The sequence below is a fragment of the Rousettus aegyptiacus genome, unplaced genomic scaffold (assembly GCF_014176215.1).
Source record: "Rousettus aegyptiacus isolate mRouAeg1 unplaced genomic scaffold, mRouAeg1.p scaffold_m13_p_3, whole genome shotgun sequence".
NCBI classification, from domain to species: Eukaryota; Metazoa; Chordata; class Mammalia; order Chiroptera; family Pteropodidae; genus Rousettus; species Rousettus aegyptiacus.
The window spans coordinates 52044018-52071580 of NW_023416306.1; the positions used below are offsets into that span (position 1 = coordinate 52044018).

Genomic DNA, 27563 nt, shown 5'->3' on the forward strand with positions numbered 1-27563 from the left:
ATGTTAATTGCAATTCCTTTTCCCCCCTTTGTCTTCAAGATTTTTGTCATTTTTAGCATTTATTTGTAATCTTCTGTCATGTGGCTCTTATCAAGGTTCTATATTAATATGAAACTGGTATATATCAGTTCTTCCATAATGGTTGATCATGTCCGGCATTCTTCATTCGGGCTGGTTAGTACCTGGGCCCAGCCTGTTGTTAAACATTTTGATGATTATTGTTACTTAGGCTGCCAATACTTTTAAGAGAGAAATTGCCTACAATAGATATGTGTATGTTATATGATACCATAGGTGTGATTACACTGTGACATCTGAAACACTGATTCATTTTCAAATTCCAAAGATAGATTTTGTGGAGGCATTAGTCAGGTGACTTGAGTGTAGCCAGACCCTCAAAGCATAAACCACTGAGCATACCTTTGACAGTGATCTGTGCTATTGCTTCAATGACACCCAGTGTTGACATAGCAACACAAGTGTAATTTGCTGACTGTCTTACATCATTCAGTTCTAGGACATTTCTTCCTATTGGCATATCATCTTCAGGTGTCAGATCTTCTGCCCCCAACATCCACTTCACATAAGGCATTGGTGACCCCACGGCCACACAGGTGATATTAACGCTTCCACCTGGCATGATTTCATGATTAGTGGGTGGGATAGAGAATCTTGGTGGGACACGGCGAACTGGAACGAAACACAAGGGAAGATGATAAAATATACAAGGCAAGAAAAAATGGCTTGTTGAACACATGACATGCACTGTACAGACACGATTAAACAATTGAACATATTGTGGACTATCAAAAACAGAACAAAGAAAAACTGTGGATAATACAAACCATACAAGTATGGTATGTGCATACACACAAATATAATCATTTAGTCACTGATATCTTAGACACATTTATACAAAAGTTGATTCAGACCTACAAGGGCCCCACAAAGAAACTATCTACAGACTAACAATACACAAACATCATGCATAAGATAAACACAAAAACATATACATACATGCATATAAAATGATTCTATGCATCCATGTATATGCAGAAAGGGGGGCTGGAAGGTCACCAGCAGGTTTAAGTTGGGTATCAAAGCCAACACCTGTGCTGTGCACTTCCAGTTGCTGTGAATGTATGTGTGGGACCACACTGTCACATCCCAGCCCTGGAAAACATCATCTAGAATACACTGAAAGTACAATTTATTTGCTTTCAGACTCAGAGTAGATGCAGCCTCCAGACCTCACACTAAAACTGGAACAAACATAGAAATATATATATGTATATATATACATATCAATTTACAGTCACAGAAGAAGAAACAAAGCCAACGCCAGTAGAGATACCGGATTGGGTCATGCAAGGCATGCACGAGATGAAGTCTCAAGGCCCGTGCTTAGGACAATGGGAGAAAGGCTGGAATTCATGACGATAATGACAGAAGAAATAACAGGGTAATAGGACTAAAGACGAAGGGAGGAAGTAAAGTAAAAGGATTGATATCGGAATTTAGGGGATGATAGGGTTGAAAGTAAAAAGATGTTAGATTCATAAGGTCATCAGAGGTAAGGACTGCAAATTTAGAAAGGGATCTGGGTATTTCACATTCAAGATTCCGTTCAGTTCATAGCCAAGGTCAAACAACATAGATGATGACAACAAAATCTAGTAAGAGGCTTGTTATGTCTACATTCAAATTGAGGGACACTGTGTCTAAAACATACAGTGGGACATGACATTAAAAGAAGAGGTCATATTAAAGCAACATGACACAGAAAGAATTACCAAGCAACTACAGTTCAGTGTTCCTGCTTCAGATAATCTGCACGTTTATGTGTGTTTAAATACATGTGTCTCGGACATGGTACAAGGAGAGGGTAAGAGACATATAGGTTTCATCTCGGGCTTTTATTGGCAAAACCTTACACCTTGAGTATTTTAGATCAAGAGGTAATCATTAGGAGTACAGCTTAAAAACAAAGAAGTGATTTTAAAAATTATAAATAATAAACAAACAACCTCATAACCCCAAGAAGATAATAAGTAAATAATTCTGTCATTAACTTTTTGGCTGCACTTAAGGTTGAAATAAACCTCTGTTGATTCAAGAGGGCTCGCTGCAATGGCCTCATGGGTGAGTGACAGGCATAGGAGAAGTAACGAGAGCTAAGCATGCCTCCTGCAGCCAATTCACAGGTTACACAAAGCAAGTAGGAGCCACTGTAGACTTTGAGGTGTCAAAGAACATATCAAGAAAAATGGAGGAGAGTTTAGTCTTCATGCTTGGGATTAGGGGAACAACTACAAAGATTCATTCTATGGGCAGCAGGCATCCTTGTAAAAGACAGAAATTAAAGGTGGGGCAGGGAGTGGGAAGACTGGAGCAGGAAGGAAAGCAGGAACACTGATCAAATTCACCGGACCTGAGAGAGTTAAGTGTTACCAGTTACCATGCACCCAGGTACATTCTCTCCCATCATGCATCACAGTTAGATACCACCAGCAAGCATCGGAAGCCATAGCCAGGGCATTCTCTGCTAAAACATACCATTAACCGAAAGAAGACCACAATGCAGCTACATTCATTTCATTTGTATTCTTTGTTATTGGTTTAATTAATAGTTTTGTAAGGTGGGTAAAAAGTAAAAAACACACCAACCTTCTCGCAGCTCTGAGGGATGTAGGGGGTTTGATGCAGAACACAATGAAATGAGGAAAGGAGAAAAACAAGGGAAACACAGAGAGAGTAAAAAGGCCATATCAAGGCTTTCAACTGCTACTTGAACATTTTTATTTGCTCTAGTTAATCCTTCCTACCTCAGCTGAAAAGTTAGCAATACCTCATGGACTAACATGGTATTAGAAACAATAGCTAGCATCATTTTGAAATTTTTCCATTAAAGAAGGTACGCATGCCTCATGCAGCAAAGGAGGTCACCATTGTGAGAAAAAGGATCAAGGGGCTGTCAAAGAATTTCGAGAAGAAATGATTTTCTTCATAGTCTCCCACCCCAAACTCCAGAGAAACAGGAGAGAAAAACATCCCCACAGAAACAAAATTATCTCAAACAAAAATTTCAAAATCAAGCTAGATATTTTCCTAAGGGAACCCGTCCTATTGTAAGTTAAAGCCTTCTCAGTCTTTTATCTATTCCCACCCCCACCCACACCTTTTGTGGTTATTCATAGACATGTAGACCTTAAATAAGAGCATTTTCACCAGACAAAAAAAAAAAAAAAACTACAGGAACCAGCTTTGAAAACTCCAGGGAAAAAGAAACACTTTTTTCTAGTTGAAATGAAAGGCGCAGCCATTCATAAGCTCAAAATTTAATCATTTCTATTACTTACAAGAAAATAAGAATATATCCTCATTCATTCTTGTCCCAAGGGCAACTAATATTTTTTACAAAAATATAAGCAGTGTTCCATGATAATCAAAAGATTAAACTTTTTCAGAAAGTCAAATTTTTAAAACAATGCGTGTGTGTGTGTGTGTGTGTGTGTATCCATAGACATACGCACATGCATAAGACTGTGTTTATAAATAAAGTATAAAGAAGAAAATACAATTGTGTTATTTGCATATAGCATCTTTTTTTTTTTTTTTTTTTTAATTAGCAGTTTTATTGTTACAGCACCACAGCAGAAGTCCTAAAGACATAAACACCTTTATGCTTGGAGAACTGATTAGTAGCACACCAAGCAATTAACTCAGGGTTTGAAAAGGAAACAGAAGAAAAACAGCAACAGAAAAAAGAAGGAAAAGAAGAAAACCTCAAACGAATGCAAAGCACAGATCAATCAATGTAGTAAAAATAGAAATCAAGATGCAAAAATGCAAATACTTACAAACTTCAAGCCTCAGGATAGATTTTATTCAAAACTAGTTAATGATTTTGAAAATTTTTAAACAACCTATTTAAAAATTTTAATCTCTAGTCACTAAAATGCTTCAGCTACTGTCACTCTTAGTAAATCAGCGCGTTAATACTGACATCACAACACAGATCCTGCGGGTATCTCAACTCCCCCTGAGCCTGAATGAAGAAACGATGCCGGGGTTATGTCACTCCTACCTCTGACATATAAATTGGCAGGGGCAGAATAGCGAGTGCCCGCGCTGTTGGTGGCAACACACTCATATTTTCCTTGGTCAGATTCTTCGCTCTGTTCGATCTGAAGGGCGCCTGTGTGGATATAAAATATATTGCCAAAGAGATGGTCAGAGAAGGCTTTCTCAGTTCAGAAAACTAAACCTCTTAACAATATGAAAAGCCCTGCAAAGCGAAGGTCCACTCAACGTCGATTCAATCTCTTGCTAAGGTGCACAGACAGAAAATGATGCGATGAGAAAAACATATAGAGATTATTTTTGTAACATCATCAATGCTAGCATAAGAAAACAATATCTCTTTCCCCAAGCAAGAATTCTAGTCATAATTAACACTCTTATTTCCTAGACTAATAAAATGAAGATGGGTGAGACTGCTTCAAGGAAGTATGGCTTTTAAATAAAACAAAAGATTAATTTTTGGTTTTGTTTTGTTTCATTTTGGTATCAAAAGTGGCGCAAAAGATAGGTACCCTCAAAAAAAACCAGGCCGGGTTTTCAAGAAAGTCTTCCGCTGAAGAAAGGCAAAAATACGCAGCGAGCACAAAAAGGCTGCACAAAGCAAAAAATTAAAATTAGTCATTATAAATTACGAAAATATTACTTAAAGAAACAAAACTCCCTTAAGACATGCAGATTTTTAAGAAAAGAAAGACAGTTTGCCACGACTTACAACCATTAATTACGTCTGCTGAAAAACAAAGAGTAGTTGAATTAGAAGGTTTTGAAAAAGTTAAAAAGCACGGCCTATGCCAGCAAGGAAGAGCCAACCAACCACTGCTTGAGGACCTCGAGACGGATCCCCTAAGACACCCATCAAAATCCACCAGTGGGATTAGCAGTGTGGTGTCACAAAACCCCAAGAAAAATACAAAAGAATTATAAAAGAAATGAACATTGAGTCAAAGTATAAAAAACCAGCAATATCACATACCACCAAGAATACTGAGCACCTTTTGTTTCCATAGCCTGAAAGACAGAAGATCCAAAAATCCAGAGGCGAGTAATCCAAGAAAAAAAGAAGTTGGGGGAAAAAAGCATTGCTGTCAGGTTGTAGGCGAGTGTGATCAGGTGGAAAGGGGAGTCATTCTTTGACTTTTAAGACATTAAGAGAAAAAAGAATTGAAGAACAAAAGCAAAAACCTTTTGAAAGATAAAGACAAAAAGCAGATGTTCCAGGCTGTCTTCTGCATGTCTGCCACTGTTCTCCAGACCATCTTGGCTTTGGTCCAGAACAAGAACAGCTAAGGAAGAAAAAAATGATCTTTTTTTTCTCCAGTTGGACAAAAAAAAAAAAAAAAAAAAGAAAAAAGAAAAAAGAAAAAGAAGAAGAAAAAAAAAAAAGAAAAAGGAAGAAGAAGAAAAGGAAAAAAAGAGGGACAGATGGTACGCTGTGACTGGTCTGTGGTCCAGAGACCTGGATATGCTTTCTTTGAAGCATATCACAACTTAAATAATCATTTTCATAAAGAAAGAAATGAACAAAACAAAGAGAAAAAGGAAAAAGAAAGGAAAATTCACAATATGAGAGTCACTGATCATAACCAAACAGTACAAAGAAAAGAAAAAAAAAACAGTTGATGGACATTATTGGAATGATTCTGAAAACAGGACAAAGATGAGAATAATGAAAGGACAGAAAGAATGAGTAAGATCATTCTGTGAACGTTAGTTCAGCACTCTTACCTCTTATTGGTGTACCACCTGGGTGGATAATATGAATGCAAATAAGATTAGAAAGAAGAAGCATTAGTACGAGAAGAAGGAGGCTAGGGCTGGGGAGAAGAATTAAATTAGATTTACAGAATTAAATAAGGTCTTAAAAGAAACTTGAATTACTATACTGGTAAAACAGGAATATATTAGATAAGTATTATTAGATCATAAGAGCAAGTTGCATTATACCACAGAGGGCAAAGACCACAATAGGCAGTATTGCCTTTCTCAGAGAAGCAACTGAGTTCTTAGGTCTGGGGTCATTTAGGGTTAGAATTATATCGTTTATGTCTCATATTATAAAAAAAAAAAAAAAAAAAAAAAAGGACTAAACAATATTTTTAAAAGACAATTTAGGAAAATACTGGCTATTCTATTTAAGTATATATATAGATATGCATATATATATACTGTTATAGGAAATACTAAAGACTAACTAGAAACAAACACGGTTGACTGGATATCTTATGCTACTTACTATACTACGTTTGTGTGCTATAACTTGTGTACTATTTTATATTTTATACAGTGTTCTTACGATAACAGTTCTGTGGATGTGTGCATGTGCGCGCCACTACAGAGATCTGGTGTCTACACTGACAGTTAGTAAAATGCATGCCATGCATTTTATTAATAATATAGTAATAATAATAGTCTGAATATGGAAATTAGTGGGGGGTGAAGTGCGCTTCAGAACTAAGCACTTACCAATAGATTCTGGAGATTTAAATACGGAGAGAAGAAAGACAGCATAAAAATATTATTATATTCCTTATTATTTGGTACAAATTTTTCAGAGTTAAAGCTTTATATACTAAATCATCTATGTTACATGTGAATAATTAATTCTTTATTTACAATAACAGAATGCTAATCTATACAATTCTGCTGACAACAAGCAAAAGAGGCAGTTAACAAGACGCTTTAACATCACAGGACAGGTCAAAAGCTGAGAATTCTGGGAAGACAGTCAGTTAAACAACTTAGAATTCTATATCAATATTACTACCAATGTTAAAGTAAACAGCTTATTAGTAAATGTCCCTGTGAAATTAACTAGGGACAGGCTCTAAAACTTAAGAAATTTAGAATAATCTCTATTTTTAATCTAAAGAGAGCAAAGGAATAAACCTTAGATGGGGATGGGAGAGGGAGAAAAGGGTAGTGGGGGGAAGAGAGAGAGAGAAAACAGCAAAAGCTGGAGTCTACACCAAAAGCAGACTTCTGTAGATCCAGTCACTGGAGGGTTCAAAAATTTTCAGTGTGGGCGCACACTACTGTGGCTAATGTGTAGAAAATGCTCACTCGCAATAACATAATAAGAATATCGATAAATATCCCCTCCTTTCTTTGGTACTTTGTAAAAGACTTAAAAAAAAATACATCTGGTTACTCATGAGATAACATTTTTGTGTTTTATGTATCAGTGAAAAGAAAGCAGATGTGACAAAACTTACTAGACTTTGGTACTTTGATGAGTTCAAATGTAGAAACGGCAGAGAAAACACTTTAATAAAATTGAATCATTTTAGTGTTTCATATGAACATTTTAGTTTTTAATGGATATAACCATTGGAACTCCTTGCAAGTTCTGAATGAAGTCCAATGTTGAAATAAATTTGTTTCAAATGAAAACAGAGAAAGAAATAAAGAAAATGGATCCATTAAATACTGCAGAAAAGCAGTAAATTAAAAAAAAAAATCATCAAAAATACAGTCACAGCAGTGAGCAATGTGGATTAAACAGAAGCTGCAACACAGAGAGAAGAAAGACTCTGAAACGGGCTATGACATCACAAACATGGACAACACATTGAATAACAGAGAAAGAGAAGAGGGAGAAAAACCAATACCTAAAAATTAAAAAGTAAATAAAATAAAATTTTAAAAAAAGAGAGAGAAAGCTAAAAGGAAAGTTCCCGAGGAGTCAGCGCAAACAGTGACAAGACCCCACCTGAGCGTAGCTGCTTAATACGGCCATTGTTGTTGCTTGTGTCGACGGGTAAGAAATCTTTAAACCAGGTGATTTCTGGATCTGGATTCCCGCTGGCTGCACAAAGCATGGTGGCAGTGCGTGTACGCTCAACCACCTTCAACTGCGGACCCATGTCAATGGTAGGGAAGCCCCTAGGAATTTGATCCTCTGCAAGACAAAACGTGATACATACGTGATGTTAATAAGTAAAATGCCCAAGGCTAAAAAGATATTGCCAATTAATCTTGTCCCTCAAGATTCAGCATTGATCAAGAAGTAAACATAAACAAGGCGGTATGGCACCACTAGATTAGGCTACGGCATGATGTTCCTGGTCAGAAGAGCACGCAGTCTAAGTAAGTGGCCGACAGCCTAGTAAAGAACTCAGACCCATGTGACGAAACCCACCATGAAAGGAGGCACCTCTAGGAGCACAGAGGGAGAAGGAATTGCAGAATGTCTGCCTGAGGAGGTCAGTGAGCACCAAGAGGAATATTGGAAATGGGCCTTGAGGAATGAGCCAAATTGGCTGGAAATATGGGAACATCACAAGAATAGGCAGAAAACTTTTCATGAGGGGAAACCCTGGGATCAAGTAGAGCTAGCTGGACTAACCTAATTGTATTCAAATTTTTTTTTTGTAATTTTTTAAAATTAATTTTTTTATGATGACATTGGTTTAAAAAATCCAATAAGTTTCAGCTGTACATTTTAACAGTAAGGCATATATATATATTTACATTGTGTGTTCACCTCCCATAGTTAGATTTCTTTCTGTCACCACATATTTGACCCCTTTTACCCTATCTACCTTCCATCTCCCCCGTCCCCTACCCTCTGTTTTTTGTAATTTTTCATTTTTTTTTTTCACTTAAGCATGATGTTCAACCTGAATGAATTCCTTTGTAGGGAGCTTTAATTGGTAAGAAAATTGTTTGAGTTTCCCTTTTGAAAGAACAAAATCAACTGAAAAATGCAACACAAATGCATACATTTCTTAAGGTATAAAAATCCTGTCCCCCATTCCAAAATTTTGCACCATTTTGGGTTATGAAAAAGTTAAAGTTTTTAAATTTTGAATATTTAACTCACCCAACGTTCACTTCTCCCTATTCCACATCAAGATTGTCCTAAGCCTTAGATCTTGGGAAAACACTCCTCTGAAATCCCCAAGCATGACCCACATTGCTAAGCTACATTGCCAGCTCTTTCAGCTGACATTAGAAAGGTATATTCTATTAAAATATTGAAGAAAATTAAGTTATATGGTTGATAATTATCTAAATTACAACTTGGCTGTTTGTTTGAAGGCCATTATACAAACACTTTGACTTCTACTTGGCGGGGCGGGGGAAGCGCGATCTGGTGTGAATTTAATCAATATTCTCTAATGACTTCTGATGGATTTTCATGAGCCAGCAATTCCAAAATGACTCAAAAGCAAAAACACTGGTGAGCAAAATATTAGAAATCATCAGATATGGCATAGAGCTTTTTCTTGGATGCCTTCTTTAACTTCTGGTATGATCCTGTGAGTCTTGCTGAAGTCTAAATTAGTTATAATTTTTAGGCAAAAAGGCTCCATATGATTCCTTCACTGTGTTCAGTCAAATCTAGGTATTCACCACTGTATCTCCTCCATAGTTTTGGGATAAACTCAATCTCCTAAATCTGGCTAGCAAAGTTCTTTTAAATCAAGTCCTGTTTTTTTTTTTTTGTTTTTTTTTTTTCCCAGCCTGTGATGGATGGTTTCCCCTACAGAATTTTTTTTTTCTGCCCACACTGTAATTCTCACCATTCTCCAGACTAATCCTATCCATTGAGTGCTGTCTCTAGAAAGCCACACAGCCAAAATTACCTCCTTTATAAAGCTTTTTGAAGCTCTCTCAAATTTATTTATTTTTTCCTCCTCAGAGCTACTATAGCAGTGAGTACCTAAATCTGTCTTGTAATTTTTAATTATCATCACTTCATCCTTCTATATCAAGAGTTCTTCCATGTCTCATTTGTATCTATCAAGATAGTCTGGATTGCTAGATTATAAGAGAACCTAGTGTTCCAAGTCTAAGTATGAATATATCCCAGTGATTCGAGGAAGTTTTTCTACTACACATATCAAAATACTACCACAGAAAAAAGCTCTCAAGTAAAATAAAGTATCCTGAATAATAAGTCCAGGTTACTGTAAGAGAAAATTGAAGGTATAATATAGGAAAAAGTGTAGACTGGCTCTCCCAAAGAGACATTTATGAAAGACCAAAAGAAGTAGCCAAGGCAAGTTGGGTTGATAAAAATGGATTCCTTAGAGAATATTTTACTATCCCATCAGCTAGTTACGTCTAGAGACTAAAAGAAAAAAAAGAAAGAAAGAAAGAAAGAAAGAAATTATAAAATTAACTTCTAAGAGCTACATTTTACTTAAGTTGAAAGACTGTACTCTTTTCAAGAAGGAGTAATGTATTCTATTTATATCAATGTTTACATATTGTCAGCCAAGCAGAGGTCGGTGGTGGGCAAATGTCAGAAAAGGTGGTTAAGAATGGTATTTCGAGATAATTTTCAGGGCTCCAAGGGAATGTTAAAGTTACAAATCGAATAAAGAATATTTTGCAAATCAGGCTATGCTAATTTTAATCACCTATTCTATTTCTTTCATCAAGTTGTTATTTATGGCTTTAATAGTTTTGTCAATGTATTTACATTTATAGCATATAGCTATTTAAAAAAAGGAAGCAAAAATCAATAGCCCTGTTCCACATACATTATATTAGTGAACATCTCACTTGGCAGCTATTGACACAAAATGCTTCAAAGGATAAAAATAATTTACTTCAAGTGTTCCAAAGTCAACTATACCGCCTTAGTCACCAAGAAATGAATTTCTAAGAAAGCTCTTGGATTTTGTTGTTATTTTCCATATTTAAGGCAACAAACTTAGGTTGATAAGAAATCATCTTGGGATTCCCAGGCTGATTCTGCATTTCCCAGGGCCTCTTAGCTCCCCTGGGTGGTTAACTACCAGTTACATTAGCATGCATTAACATTGCTCTACTAGTCATTACTTTTCTTCTACCATTTCATCTCTCTGTGCCCATCAGTGAGTGGCAAGACTTAAGTAAGCTGAGTACTAAAGACTCTTAACAAAAAAATTTAGAATTAATAACCATTTATAAGAAATGAAGTCCTCACCTTGGGGAGAGCTGACAAAATTGACTTGTGCCCTATGGAAAGCAGGCTAATGCATTTGCATGCCCTTTCTTTTTCTTCTTGGCTCATAAAGAACACTCCAGAGTCTCTTTTCATATACACAAGTGCACAACAAAGATAATCTTTCTTGCATACTAATCGGACAGAGAATGTAAAGAGCACCGCTTTCTTATTTTTAATAAGGGTAATTAAATTCTATCCATCCCCCTTTGCACAGAACCTTTTTGAATGCACTTTCTTCATTAAATTTTCATGAGAAACATCACATTTGTAACAGATTCAAATAGCCAGAGCTGTTACACGTTGACAGTTGTGGCTTGTTTCCAATTTGACTGTCAGGTATTTGGCAATAAAACTCAGTATTCAACATAAAACAAACTGCAGAAATAATGAAATTTCTAATTGGAATGCTTATCTCAGTGGGCGTAGTTTAGAAGATGTTAATTGCTTTTTTTTTTTCACCCTCTACATTTATTAGTGATTTATATAAAACTGCCTAGGCTATTTGATAACAACAATTTTGACAACTCATCAAATGTTTGGTACCAGGAACTTGGGGGGAAAAAAATCAATATGCTTTATACTTTAGCCATATAAACTTTTACAGGAAAAAGCAGCCATTAAAAATTAACAAATTGCCGAAATGTTAGTAGCTTTAAACTTGTACATGAGGTGAAAAGAAAAACATTTTGTCCTGTTCATTAATGTACTCATTAAGCTTTAAAGTGCCGTACTTATCACTGTTCCATATTAATATTCAATCATGCAGAATTAGCTATTAATTCATCAACAATTTAAATCAAACTTGACCTTCACAAAGCCATTCGGTCTGTCATTTTGAGAGGCTATTAAAGGGCATATTACTACATACTTGTGCTTAGTGAATCGTAGAAGTCATACATATTTTGTTTGGAATGACAGCTATAATAGACCTGGAAATATAGCACATTCTTTAAATCTGTTTGGTGTCTTAATGAAATATGTCGATATGAAATTTACAGTTCCATTAAGGAAAGAGAAAAATGAACATCAGCATTTTCCAGAGTTAACTTCCCATTGTCGTAGAACTTCTGTTAATAACCCCTGACCTATCGAGGGCTTGAAAGGAACAGTTGGGGAAACAGTCTGACGTTGTTTTGTAAGGAGTCATGTTTTAGATACCTGTGAATAATCAAGCAATAGCTTTTGCATAATTTGCTCAGTTAAACTACTTTCATTTTTCATCCACAAAGAATTTTAATGATGCTTTTACTTCTGCTCCAATTCCACAAACACTAAACCTCTCTTATTTGATAAGAAACCACAAAACTAAACTGCCTGCTGAGGCCACAACTTCCTTACAAAGTGGTCCCAAACAGTTCTTCTTACTTAGTTTTGCTAGGACTCTGAGTGAATTCAACCAGACTGGCGGTTTAACACTGTTCTCAAATTTAAGTTTTTAATGAAGTACTGTTTACCATGGTGCCACATTCCCAATTACATCAATTACATCAAGAGTATGCTTTTCCAAAAGTAGTATTAAAAGATTTGGCAAGTAGAACTGATCATTTACATATTGTTGACAATAAAGAGATTTGCCATTCTCACCAAATTGACAATAAAGCAAAATCAGATCTGGAGGAAGAGTAAGCATTATTCTTCTTGGAGAATTCATTTTCCTGAAATACTTTTCTGAGAACCAAATAGTTCATAGTGGCTCCTCTTTAAAAGTCCTCAACTAGTGTTCTCTCTAAGCTCCTTATATGTGTAAGTTTGTTGGCAATGTGTAAGTTTGAATTCATAAACTCATGGAAGTCAGGTGTTATATATTATATACTCTTTGATCATCACAATGTTCAATAAATACTTGTAATTAGATGTGTTGAGGGAGTCATGGCAAATACTTCAGCTTCCACTCATATGGTATCTCTAAATTCCTACTGGTTTTATTTAATAATGCCACCCATGGAAACAGTTTATCATTCTTTTTTTTGTATGTGTGGCTATAAATTTAACCTTTCCAATTTGAATATAAGTCTAAGAGGCAAAAACTATCTTATAACCTCATTGTATTATTTTTTACAATATCTTAAGTTATATTAGACTCGTCAAAATAGTTAATGATGGTTTTCTTTATTTTTATAGTTCTAAGTTTTATTTTTTTAACAAATAATTTTTCTTGGTTGAGATGTGTGATTTATACTTGGTTCCTTCTTTAATTTAGCACAGTTGCTGCACCAGAAACACACGATTTAGTTTCCACTTTCTTAATTTTACAGGAAGGCTTACCTCATATGGTTATAAGTTCCTATAAGTCAAAACTGCAACCATAATAAAAACTTACATGAAAGTACAATGAAACTCAAAAGAACACAATAGAGTATTGTCTCTACACTCTGATATGTCATCTTTAGAATGCAATGGGATTCTTGATGTTCGAACTAATGATAAAACTCAAGTGTATCAATAAGTTTTATTTATAGGCAAATAGTCTGAGTCTTTTTTCATTGACAGAAGCAAAGATTTTCTCACTGGCTGGATATCTTAAAGTTTTAAGGCACTCAACTATGTAATCTTACAGAAGAACAAAAGTTGTTTTTTTTTTTTTTTGGAAAGATGAAGGGATTGAGGGAAGTTTTCATTAACATAAAACAGTCAAATGCTAGATGGATAATATAAAGAATATTTTCTTAAATAAAAGTGGTAGACCCTTTAAATATATTGAAAGGCACCCTCACCTGTTAGAGAACAGTACTAATCTATGCAACATAGTCACTGTGTTTGTCACCTAAGTAGAAATTTTCTTGAAAATTTAAATATGTGAGTCTAAAGGTGGTCCAATAGTATGTTCATATTTATGAAAGTTTCATTATATTTAAAAAAGGGGGGCTTTTAAACTATCTGTTTTAAAAATCTACTGAATAGTCAATAGATGGCATCATTCATTCTAGAGATATTTATTGAAGGCCTCCTTTGTGCCAGGACTGAGCCAGGCACCGGGAATGAAGTAATATAGAGAATCTTTATGTTGTGATTAATTGTATCTGCAAAATAGATAGATTCTTCGGATGTAAGAACAGTATCCAGCTTATAGATGGGAGGACTGAGTGAGATAATGCGTTAAATGTGCCTAGTACTGCCTGACACCCGTACATCTAGTAAAATATCAGCATATATGTACTTACTCTATCCCAAATAATTTAAATAGAACAGAGACATATGACTCTAAGGCTTAGTATAACAAAAGCCACAACAATAAACTGCAAATAGGGAAATATTTTCCCAAGTAATAAAAAACAAGGATTATCTAGACATGCAAGTGAATTTAGAGAGCAGTAGCTGTGTCAAGTTACTTCTTCAAAGCTCATGAAAGCCCTCATTTCTCTCTTTGAACAAAATTTTAGACTTTTTGATTAATTGATAGCATAAATTAAACAAATCTATATTGTCATGTGATTTATTTCCAAAAATGAACTTTAAAAATGGTTCTAAATATTCAGGACAGTGAAGCTTTGTTGTGAATTACTGAAATCACTGAAACCATTTGAGCCTTATAAAAGTTCCTTGAGATAGGCAAGGGTGGTATAATTTTCTGTAGAAATTACCACTTTCTTTAGACACAAAGCAAATACTCAGCAAAATTAAGTTACTTGTTCCACACATATAGCAAAAGTGTAAAAAAAATCTTTTAACTCTAGGTGCATTTTTACTTCATCATGTTTCCTTTATGCCAGCACTGTTTTTTGAATAAATGTTCATCATGAACAGTGATAAAACTCTTAATTGGAGTCAACCCATAATGTGAGGCACAACAAAAATAATTTGAATATGAATTATCTTTTACTTTTATATTTCGAGCAGAAAGAACTAGAGATTAAAGTACCATGAAATGTAATAATAATTTAAAAACAGTTCTTCCTTTAAAAAACCCACCTTTTTTTGATACAAATCAATTGCTTCTCATTTGTTTAGCATTGGTTCTAGGTAGAGACAGAATTCTGCCACATATGCTAGCCAACAAAATGTGAATGAGAAATGTGTGAAAAAGAAGAGTGTGAAAAAGATTCTAAATATCAAATAATTTCCCTAGGGAGCTCAAATTCAACATGGTGCTTATGTTTTTAACCTTCTGTAATTTCTATTTAATTATCTAGGAAAGGCTAAAAAATGGAAGCACTTTTACTTGGAGCAGACAAAAAATACAGTACACCAACCAGAGAACGAGACATAAGCAGACTCAGTATATCAAGTCTATGACCTTAGGCCACACAGGGGTCTCCTCTGTAATATAGAACCAGTAATGACTACCCCAAATAGCTTTGTCTGAGACAGGAGACAGATCGGTGTTTCAGAGGCTGGGTGGCCAAGGGGTTACTGGTTGGAGTACTCACTGCTTTGTTGAAGAGCAAATGAGTTTTCAAGTCATTATCTTTCAGAATAAACCACACTATTAGGCTACAAACAAGAACCATTTCTTTCCAGAATACAGTCCCTGAAGAGGGGGAGAAAACATTTATTATTCTTTTCTTAAAGAAACCAGTGTAAATAAAGCTTTTATTTTCACCATTCCAGATGGCGGCAGGGTATAATTTGTACTGTTTTGACATCATGACCATATTATTCAAAATCAATGTTCCTGCAAGTGAATTGAATAAGGACTGAAAACAGAAAAATAAAAAGAAATAAAAGCTAAATCAATGTTTTCTGGCAAAGTTGGGCTCCTGGGCCATTATTAAAATGATATTCATATGAATGAAATTGAAAAAAATTATATAAAGTGCTTTCTAATTATAAGTCAAAAGCTACTCAAAGTCAGAATGAAATCATCTAAAGCAGGAGAAAACTGCCAGCTACTCAATGATATTTCAAATGGAATATTTAATAAATGTAAGATCTGCCACCCGCCCCCCGAAAAATAATAATGAACAAGATATGATGACTTTCTAGTCCAAGATCCTCTTTGGAAGTTATTAGGTACAGATGGTATGCTTGCCATTATATGGCTATAAATCAATCAGAAGCTTTTATTTCAGAGTGGATTTAGGTATCTCTTAAGGGCAATTACTGCATATAAGAGTCTCAAAAAATTTCTCATAGAATTATGCCATGCAAGAATAGAAAACTGGACATTGATAAGCTGATAGGAGCCTCATCATCCAAAATTTTGCCTTATTTTGAATATTAAAATAACCACTTTACATAAATTTATATTTAAATCATACTATGAATTTTTTAAAGAAAGAAAAGCAAAAAATGCAAAATGGAGCTAAAGTTCAAGAATTGAATTCCTGTGTTTTTAGGAAGAGAGAGACAAAGACAGAAATAGTAAACATGGAAAGAGAATTAGATGTGGCTTCTTTCTCCATCATTTACTGGATTTATAAAAGTTGGGAATCATAATGAGCTCAAATCAGACAAGGCCAAGAAAAGCATTCATTCTAGCTGCCTCATTGTATTGTGAATGTGAATAAAAATAAATAAAAAATTTAAGCCATCAAACGTTATATAAGGAAGAAAACTAGAGTGGACTGTTGGGTGGATTAGAATTAGAGGTATTGATATGAACTCACGATTTTAAAAATATATACAGTGATGTAGAAATGAATGTAACTGTAAATGAGTATGCATGTACACAATTCATCCCTTCTCTATATAGACTTACCAATCGTATCTCCCCTAGCTGTGTGAATTGAGAGAGGCTAAGAGTGGCAATACCCAATCACATTGGACACACGTAGCATCTAGATCTTGATTTCTAAATGTAATTCTCTAGTAAAAAGACAAACAAACAAACAAAAACAGTGCTCCTTGGAGAAATGACTGATTTCATGTAGTACTGGGACAAGGAAAGTATAAGATGTGCCTGGAATATCTTTTGTATAGAAAAATACTCAAAAAATGACAAGGATATATCAAAAGGACAAATATGACAGCTGAAAGGGGCTCTGATTAGCCAAAAGTGGGACAATTTGCACATAAAAATTAAATTTTATACATATACACACACACCAATATATATACACACATGAATTATACACACTGAATAAAATAAAAAGACATGAACTCATACTGATACAAGATACTGAAAAATTTCAGAAGGAATGATGCATTTTCATAGTCTCAAAGTAACTCCTCACATGAATTTATTTAAAAAGTGAAAAGAATAACTATAATGGAGAAGGCTCACAGAAACAACCCTGATCAAGATATCAAAGTTAACATTAGTAATGGGACAAATAAGAATCATGTGTTGAGAAAACTCAGCATTACTTCCATGATATTTGCTGCAGACTAAATGTTTGTATACCTCCTCCCTTCCCTAAATTTATATGTTGAATCCGAAGACCCAATGTGATGGTGTTGAACATAAGGCCTTTGGCAGATGGTTAGGTCATAAGGGTAGAGTCCTTCTGAATGAGATTAACACCCTTATGAAAGAGTCCCAAAGAAATTCCTTGCCCCTTCCATGCAAGGACACATATAAAAGAAGGCCCTCTATGAACCAGGAATCAGGCCTTCATCAGATGCCAAAAGTGTCTGTGCCTTGATCTTGGACTTTGAGAAATCAGTTTGTGTTGTTGATAAGCCACCCTGTCTATGGTATATTGTTATGGCAGCCCAAACAGACTAAGACAATGTTATTGCCAAACATTCATAATCTAAACAGCATTATGAGTAAGCATCAGCAAAATCCAAAATAAGAACAATTTTATGAAAGAGCAGGCTTGTTATACTCAAGATCGTGAATGTCAAAGACTAAGGACCTACCAGGTTAACAATTAAGGCCAAAGTCTAAGCCTGAACTGGAGCCTTTGAAGACAATTAGAGAAACTTGAATAGAGATAAGTGGTAAAAACCAAAGAAGACACCTGCTGAACTGTGGTCTGAGGTGAATGAGGTCTGAGGATTACCTGACTATGATGCATTAATATTTCCTTCCTAATTTTAACAGTTATTATTGTAGATAGGTAAGAAAACATTCTCGTTTGAAGGAAATATAGGTATTTGAGGGTGATAGATATCTTGTGATCAATTTATACTCAAGTAGTTCAGAAAAAATAAGTAAGTTCTTTGTAAAATTGGAATTGTTTCAAAATTCAAAAGAGTATGTAAGTAAATTATTTTATATTATCGTAAATGAAATTTTATACATCTTTAGATTATCTTATTGACATCTCAGTTGTGCAAGAATTATCTCCAAAGCTTTTAGATAGCTAGCTGTTCTCAGGTATTTCTGTCTCAACTCTTAAAATTAGTACCTAAAATATACTTTGTTTGAGGCTCTCTTGAACATCAAGACTAATTAAATGACAATTCAACTGTTTTCTATTTTATACCAATGATGATAATACCAGAAAACTGTTAGATTTGGAAATATACAAATTCGTATAAAATTAAGACTTACAAACATCTAATTACCAATCTGAACAATGAACAACTTTGGACAATAATTAAAGGGCAAGGCTCAGGCTCATTAAAAGAAGTCAATACCCTAAAAATAATTTCACATTTATGACTTTTGTAAGAGAAGTGAAAACATAAAATGGGTAGACCATTTATTAATTGTCTCTTCAAGCACCTGAGAAAGTTTTAGAAGATGAACTTTTTGATGAGCTTCTTTCCAACTGAAACATCATCAACTTGACTTAAAACCCAGAATAATTTCAGAAATCTACATGTTATTTCCTAAATCAGGCTTTTGAAATTTCTCAGGAGAAATCTACCTTCCCCTCTAGCTCTTCACAGTTCTCTCCTTAGAACTAGAACACAATAAAGAAAAATGCTTGTTATCTTGTGGTATTTAATCATTTATGGGAGTGGGAGCATGAGGAGCGAGCATAAAAATAAAGTAATTCAGATGTGGCTAAATAATTTTTTAAGAGAACATTACACTATTTTACTCCATTCATTAGCATTTCACATAGTTTTAAAGGCAAACTGTGGTTGGTATTTGTTTTACTTGAAGGGAAAAGATAGATTCTGAAAACAGAAGTAATGACGGTTTTCTTCGGGGGGTATCTCAGAAAATAAAAAAGATCAAATCTTAAAACAGTAAATACCATAGACAAATTGTTTCACTGTAAAGAATGAAAACCACAAGAGCACATGAATAAGACCTTTAAATGTAAGTTATATTATCTATGGAGGTAAATTTCCCCTAAAATACAAATAACTTTCCATTTATATGGCAAAAGTGCACCTGAATTTAACACCAAAGTATTACCAAATGGAACCAGTTTATATTTGTCAGTGTATGAGACTTTTTCTAAAAGTTTTTGGAATCACAGCTGTCAATTTATGAAAATACCTAAAAGAAACATAACTATGACTTGTTTCTTTTTTAAATTTTGAATTATCTTCCATCTTTACATAAGCTTACTAAATAAAACAATGTTATATTTAAATGCAAACATAGGATAGAAATTTATTCAGTATGTTTTAATATATGGAAAATATTGCTTCTTGGCCTTTTGGCTAAGACCAAGTGTAAAAACATTAAACATGCTACTCCACAGAAAGTAAGATATCTAGAAAATAACCAAGTAGAAGAAAAACTACCAAAAAAGGGCCGAATCAGCACCAAAATAACATGAATAAAATATCCTTTGCTGCTAAAAGAGATATCGAATCTCCAAATACAAAATTCTACAGGCTTGACTTTAATAGTAGATTAAACTTGGCAAATTAAAAAAAAAAGATTTCAGGCAAAGCCTGAGGGGATTATATAAGGCACGTGGTCTTTTACCTGAAAGTATCCAGAAAGTTAAGTTCTAAAGGTAGAGGTAAGTGTGCGGGTACTTAAATGAATGCTTATAGATTTGTGCATTAGGAGAGTATGCTCCTTATCATTAAAGCTCCATTTTGAAAAACAACCCTTTAAACTATAATGTGAAAAATATACTGGGGAAAAGCAAAATAAAGGGACATAGGGAGGCCATTTAGGAGGCAACTGTGACAGACCAGTACAGATAGGGGTAGACTCCCACCAGGGAAGTGGTGGCAGAGATGGACAGAAGTGAATAGAGCCAAGAATAGTTTTTAAAATTTTGGCTTTACTGAGGTATAATTGACCAAAGATATTTAAAGTGTATATCATGGTGACTTGATATATATATACATTGTAAGAGTTGAGAATAACTTGAAGGTCAATTTCACAGGACTTGGTGGTTTTCTATGGACAGGGAATAAAGGAGAATTATTAGGGATGGTTTTCTAAAAATACATGATAGGTTTGTGTAATATATTTCCAGTCATGTCCTCCCCTAGGGAACAATGTCATACATTTGAGGCACCTATGTAACAGATGGCATGCACCCCTGAAGGCTGGACTCTATCTTTGCCTCACCAGTGTAGCTGCCCCAGGGTGGAATGCAGTATCAAGTACAAAGTAACTATTTGCCAAATAAATATTGAACACCTTCACTTTCATGAACTGGCAGAAGGGTCTGAATATTAAGCTGCTTGCCTCCTTGTGTGTTTCATCTCAGGGTGAATGCAAGAAAGAGTTGTCTCTGCTTACAAACACACGAACTCAGCACTCTCACTAGGAATGTGCCAGAAGTTCCTTGGGAATAAGTCTAGAATGGGATAGAGACACCCATGGATTTGTATCTATTTTCCCCAACAACAGCTCAATTCCTACAATCTGAGCACAGATGAGAAAGACAGAGCAGCTTCCTTTTAGCCAGAGGAGAAACTCATTACATATCAAAGTATCATAGTCAATGGCCTCCTGAATAAAAGGGAAAATAATCTGAGTTGTACTCCTATGAAGACACGCCATTAAGAATCCATTTAAACATAATTTATGGCTGTTACATTTTAATATGCTACATGCCAATTAAATAGATACAGGTTTCCAATGACAGGATATTCAGTAGCAATACAATAAACATTTTTTCTTACATACTGACAACAATCCGGAGTTGTTCATTTTCATTTGGTTGCAATAGACTGACATATTGTTATAAATTTAGGAAACATACAATTTCTAATTCTTAACAAAGTGACAGCAACTTGACAAGTGAAAACGTTATCTCAGCCGTGAATTCACTGGCATAGAAAGCCAACATATCCCACTGTTCTCCTCACAGCACAAGCGGATAGTTTCTACATTTACTGCAAGATTGATGCTCCTTCAATTGCTCAGTGATCACGACTATGAGGCTGCTGAGTAAATAAAGTGTATACATTCCCTAAAGAAAGTGAGAACATGTTTTTCAGCCATTGATCCCTAAAGCAACTCATGCTATTTATTATTATAAAGATAGAATAATATGCAATACAGCTTTGTGAAATACACCCGACAGTTTTCATGTGCAAATTATAATCAAATGGGCAAATTTTATAGTGTTTCAAGAATTAACTCAGAGGAACATAAACAATCAAGACTGTTTACTCAGTGAAAAAAAGGCATTTTCGATTTATTTTTTCCTATTATAACCCCACTCCCCCTCTCCAGTGCTGGTGATTTGAGGTTGAAAGCCTATAGACAACTTATTGCATGCATATGAATTTAGCTGTTCCAATCCTGACAGATCTTCTCCATTGATAATAGCTAAGTCACATAATAAAAGCCAATCTCTTTTCGGTAATTTTCAAGTGATGCTTATGTATATACTCTCCTCACAAAGCCCAAGTTACTTTCCTGAAACATGGCAAATAGAGTTCTGAGAAAAAAAAAAAAAAAAAAAAAAGGAAAAAAAAAAAAACTTCCTGAGATATGTTTTTCTGGTGGATTGTAGTATGATAGAGATTTAAGAACATTCTAGTACATATAATAATAGTTTTTAAATGTCGCTATCTTTAGGCATGACAAAATAATCATCAGAAGATTTAAGACTAAGTTGGCTAACCCTCACCTCTTTCTCACTCCCAGATATAATTTCTTTATATTTTGACTCTATTTTGTGGCAGGGAGAACAATGTTTTTTGTTGTTTGTTTGTTTGTTTATTTAGGTGAGGCAACCCTTGGTTGACCTCACAGATTGCAAGGACCTTGTCAGCTTACAATCTCTTTCTATTATTTTTTTTATTGTTTACACCTACAGCACCTGGTCTTCCTAAATGGTCTCCCATCCAAGTACTAACCAGGCCCGACCTGCTTAGCTTCTGAGATCAGACAGGATCAAGCTTGTTAAGGGTAGCATGGCTGTAGACAATGTTTATCTTAATACTTATATTCTGCCCCTGGAAAGAAGCCTGCTGTTTGTTCTGACATATGGTGACATGTTTCTAATCATTTGACTTTTAGTTATTCTATTTAACTCGTGGCAGAGTTCATCAGAGGTACTTGAACTCCAGAATCTCTACCGTGTTAATGAGAACTGCTTCCTTATGGGTTATTCTTCAAAAGGCAGATCTTAAATGGAAAATTTCTCATGAAAATTATTTATAAATTGCAGAACATGAGATAATTCTGAGGGGAACTATGCTTTTCTGATAAAATATGATTCTGGGCTCTAGAACAGAGTCAACTATAATAGATTTGATCTATTATAAAAGCACAGTGATTTAAAAAAAAAATGCCTAGACAGATCAGCTAAAGTCAAAGTCATGCTTTCTGGTAGATATTATGAAGTATTTAACTGTTTCCAATGACTGAGTCTACACAGACATTACCTCATTTTACCAAAGTTCATATATTGCAACTGATTAATCACAGTTAAATGTTCAAATGGGACTTTACGAGAGCCTTTGTTTTAAATGAATGAAAGAGATACCTGCTTATAATTTCTTAATAGTTCTTCGGGTCCAAATTAGTATATTTATACTTTATGGCATAGATTGGTAGTTCCTTAATTTCCCACAAATCCTGTTTAAGAAGAGATCCAATATACTTCATACATACTCAAGCTGAAATTGTGTATGCTCCCTTTGTCCACCTCAATGTAGAGGGTAGCTGGCCTATCTAAGCATGTATTAATACCCTCTATAGTTTAAGAAGATGTACAAACCTGGCCTTAACACAGACCATTTTAAATCTGAAACTCCATTTAACCAACTAAACAGTTTTGTTTTAATCTGTACATAGCAGGATCCCAACCTCAAACTGATGGACAAAACTGATCACAACTTGGCCAGAAAAGCAATAATTATGGATAATTGACTAATATAATGCAACTTCATCCATTCTTCCACATAATATAAAAACGATCCTTTGATTAGCCAGCGGATTAGAAATGTTCCCTTATTTATTGGAAAACAAGATTTATTGAATTGTCTTATGGAATAATTCCCCAGGTTACACTGAGGGACTTTAATAAGCAAATGCCCTATGCAGTTGAAGAGAGTTAAACATGCATATGATGCATAGAATATTCTTTCCAACATGTCCTCATTCTGATGGACTATGGGAGAAATATATTCTCCCTGGTTTCAGTCTCAGGGATAGTTATATTTCTTCTGAAGAACTGATTTGTTTTTATTTTATGGACATTGAGCATCTGTGTCACAGGTTTATTCTTTTTCATTTCCAAAGCTGTTAGGAGATTTAAAGCTAAAACTGTGGTCTACTTGCAGCAAAAGCATAAAAAGTCCATGGCATCTGTTCCACCTTCACTCCTAACATTAGCTATCTTACTATAATGCTTTCTTGTTCTACCATCAAACATTTTACTGCATCATAGTTAACATTCCCTTGAAAATTAATTTTATAGCCCTTTGAAGCAAAGTTTTAATAGACACGATGTATAAATATTATAAATCAGAACTTTTAAATAAATATAATGGACACAACAGGTGATCTCCAAGATGTCAACAGACATACAAACAAATCAATCTACATTGCCTGCAACAGTCTATGAGAAATGTTAAAGTTACCTTCAGTAATGATAAACCAAAATCAAACTCATTAAAGTAAGCTTCCAAGAGAGTAGGGCATAAAAACTTTGACTTTGTGAACACTAATTTGAAAGAAGAAATAAAGAAAGGATGGAGAGAGGTGTGAAAAGACAGTGACTTAAGTGTTTCAGTTCTCTTTCAGGTAAATCACTTTAATTAAGATATTCAGCCCATTATAAAATTAAATGACTGTATCTCCTAAAGATATATAATGTAATCATGTTTATGTTTGTATAGAGCACATTCTCATATTACTTGCAGAAAATTATATTCACAGTTAACATTAAATAGCAGTATTATTTATTCAATTTAACATTTGTTAAAAAACTCTCAGACTCTCTACATTTAGCACCTGAAGGCTCCAACAACTTCCCTCAAAAGTCTTATAATGGTAGAAACATGCATGTGAACAGAAGTAAATATGTGAAAGAATCAACTACTAATAAAGCACAAAGGGGTGGGTGATAAATTTTTCTGGAGGTGAGGGAAGTCAAAAACATGAAAATAATTCTGATAGGAATGTGTTAGGGACCCTCAAGTCACTTGACAAAATGTAGAGGTATTCGTGGTGTATTCAGTGTGGAGTGTGGATTCTGGTTGGGTGTTTTTGCTTGGTGATGGGGTTAGGAGGACGGTGTGGGAAAGTATGTTGAAGCTTGATGCAGAGATGTTCAACTGGGTCCACTGTGAGGACTCAGAAGGTTGTAGGGTTTATTTGGTAGGACATATGGAGCCAGATCTTTTTGAACCAAGAAAGTACGAGGAAATTGTTAATGTTCTAAAACATAGTCTTTCTCAAAGGAGTTTAGTGGTGGGGGCTACAGAGCAAGATCGGTTAGGTTGCTGTATTTGTTTTAATGTAAGATGATGGTGTCTGTATTTGGATATAATTCCTAGGAAGAGAATGGAAGAGACGAGTTAGATACATATGGGGGAAATGTTCCAAAGATTTAGGAGTGTTTATTTTATTTAAGGGAAAGCAACTGTGATAAAAGTAAATCTCAAATCTCCAGCCTTCTAGCTCTTTGGTGAATAGTGGTGGGTTGGCAGGGCTGGATGTTGTTACCTAAGAGACATGGCAGAAACTCAAGATCTGAAACACTGAGTGTCACTCATGTGAAAGTGATAGTAGGAATCACATGGATGAATGAGATCTGCCAGGGAAGAATTTAGTGAGAAGAGTATCAAATAATTGCATTTAAGTGGTTTAGCATGATGAAATAATTTCCTTTAGTAACTTTAATTTGTTATTTATTAACAAACTATATCACATGGAATACTTTTATTTTGTCTGTAAATAAAGCAAACTGTTGACATGCTCCAAGTATTGTTTTTCGTTGAGTTACATCTATGTTTATTCCTTTTAAACAACATTTGATGCGTAACTATATTTTAAGTGTTGTAGAATTTAAACACAAATAAAAATGTGTGAATATTTGTCTTGTAAGAAGAAGCATATGAGAACATAATATAAAGTTTGAGAAGATGATGTAAAACAAAATAAATGAAAAATAAACCAAAAAGGAAAGTATTTAAATAGGCAGTATAAAATTATTAAAGTTGTAAATTAGCCAGAAAACAAAATAAGTCTAATGTTAACTTAGGATATCAAGCCAACTGCTTTTTTTAATGATTCCAAAAGAAGGATACTATTCTTATCTCTTGCTTCAAGCCATGTAATCATGCAAAGAAGGTGCTAATGTTTCAAACACTTTCATTTAATGTATCTATATTCAGATCTCCATTCCCATACTAATCCCAGTGAAGTATCTGAAAGATTAAAAAGAGCCAGTCAAGTTAAATTAGAAGTGTAAGACTAATACGAACACCACTAATGAACTTGAACAGAACCAAGCTCAAAGAAAAAACCATAATAGGAAATTACTCATAGTTGAAGGGAACAGTTGTCCTCATCACTTTTTATTGTATCTCCAGGAATTTGAAAAATTGAAGGTCCAATCTATGTTGCTAAAAAAAAAAAAAAAAAAAAAAGGACTCCGTACACAAAAATGTATTCTTCATGTTCTATAGGATTGTATATTGTTCTAGTATTTTCAATATGAGGGCTACATTCCAATACACATGTTCAAGTCTCCAATGTCAGCACACGTATTTTACATGTATATGGTACCTCCCATATTTGAAGTGTTGCATTAAATGTTTTAGTGCATGCACAGTGTTCAAAGGTAGATGTGTCATATAGTAAATATTTACCACTACTTCTATCACCTTGTATCAGGTAAAAAGTAAAATCAAAAATATATTCTGCACTCTGTATTAATAACAAGTGGCTCTCAAACATATATATTTTAAGTTCCACTAATATTTCATTTTGTTAAAAACCTACTTGACAACACACCCATTCTGACACACATAGTACACACATTTACATGAATACATAGTCTCCAACACAATTTGTGGTAAAACAGTACCTCATTAAGAAGATACCATATTTTTCAGTCACTTAACTAAAGCAAAATCTCTATCAAAGAGAAAACCTGGAATAGATTTATTATATAATTTATGGTATAAAAACCCAGCTGTAAGATTTCCTGAAGGACATACTGGCTACCATGGTCTAAAGGGTTGACTTTGAGCATTCCTGACAAGGACACCCAAGACATTCATCTAGTGTTCAAATGTTCTGCCAATTCATCCATGAATCAAGCCGTTTAAACTTGAGAATTAAGAAAACAGCAGCACCAGAAGACAGTATGAAAAGAATATTGCTTCCAAGGGCCTGCCGTTGAGGGCAAGGTCATTCTGTAGCTGCCATAATCATTATTTACACAATCAATAGCAAATACCAATTTTACCTTGAATGTAAGGATGAATAAACATCATTTCTAGCATATCTTTGATAGCTGGGTGGCAAAGTTCTTATAAAAGCATAATCAATAAGACTAGAACTCGAGGGAGGTTTTTGTCCAACAGATACCTCATTCCCTTGGGGTGTTTTCTCTTTCTTTCCTAATTATTCCAAAAGGTACATTTTCCAATAATTGGTAATCTCTTAAGTGATCTTTTCTTCTATAGGCCTTGGGCTTATGATTCATGGAAAAAAAATATTTTCTCATGAACCTTTTACAAATTCTAGAAGCCACTTAAGAAAATTTCTGCTTTATATGATTGTTCTCTATCAAATGACATTCAATATGGAAGTTTTTATCCTCTAAACCCATTTAATTCCATCTCTATATTCTCCATATCAAATCAATTTGTTGTTTTCAACAATAAAATTATTATAGGTAAGAGAGTATATGGCTCATCATTTTTTTTACTCCATTCCTTTCCTTAAAAAACAAACAAACAAAAAACCCCATCAAGATTAATGACTCCTAAAAGATTAATAAGGGTGCAAGACTAACAGATTTAACAACCTGAAGAACCAGTCACTATAAATGGCTTCAGATCCCAATCTGATGTGATCATTTTCAATCACTTCACTATGAAGGAAAATTAACTGGCTTTCCCTGGAAATCGCTAACATGTTTACAGAATTTATAGGTATGAATATTCAATTTTCCAAACATAATGAAGATCCCTTAAAGGTTGATTTTGAGTGCCACTCAATGCAACAACTCTTTGCCTGGAATAAACATGCACAGACTTCACTGATACGCAATCAACAGAATCAAGCCCTGAAATAGCTCAAACTAGAAACGGGTTCCAGCCAGTCTGTTCCAAATAAAGAAAAACCATGTATTGAACTTAGCAAAGA

General features: G+C 34.5%; 1 protein-coding gene and 1 pseudogene across 49 annotated transcripts in view; both read right to left on the bottom strand.

Moving 5' to 3' along the window:
* Positions 1-27563, bottom strand: part of PTPRD (protein tyrosine phosphatase receptor type D) — a 1934582-nt gene that overhangs the window by 180663 nt on the left and 1726356 nt on the right. For 26 of the 49 annotated variants that reach the window (XM_036238646.1, XM_036238671.1, XM_036238647.1 and 23 more), the window contains 6 exons: positions 7793-7981; positions 6547-6555; positions 5809-5826; positions 4088-4198; positions 2668-2679; positions 421-690 (listed from right to left, as the gene is read on the bottom strand). In XM_036238646.1, the coding sequence (XP_036094539.1) occupies positions 421-690; positions 2668-2679; positions 4088-4198; positions 5809-5826; positions 6547-6555; positions 7793-7981 (609 nt within the window). The remainder of the gene's footprint in view (positions 1-420; positions 691-2667; positions 2680-4087; positions 4199-5808; positions 5827-6546; positions 6556-7792; positions 7982-27563) is intronic. The other 23 variants (XM_036238660.1, XM_036238659.1, XM_036238668.1 and 20 more) reach the window with 5 other exon arrangements.
* LOC118600481 lies at positions 22042-22159 on the bottom strand (annotated as a pseudogene).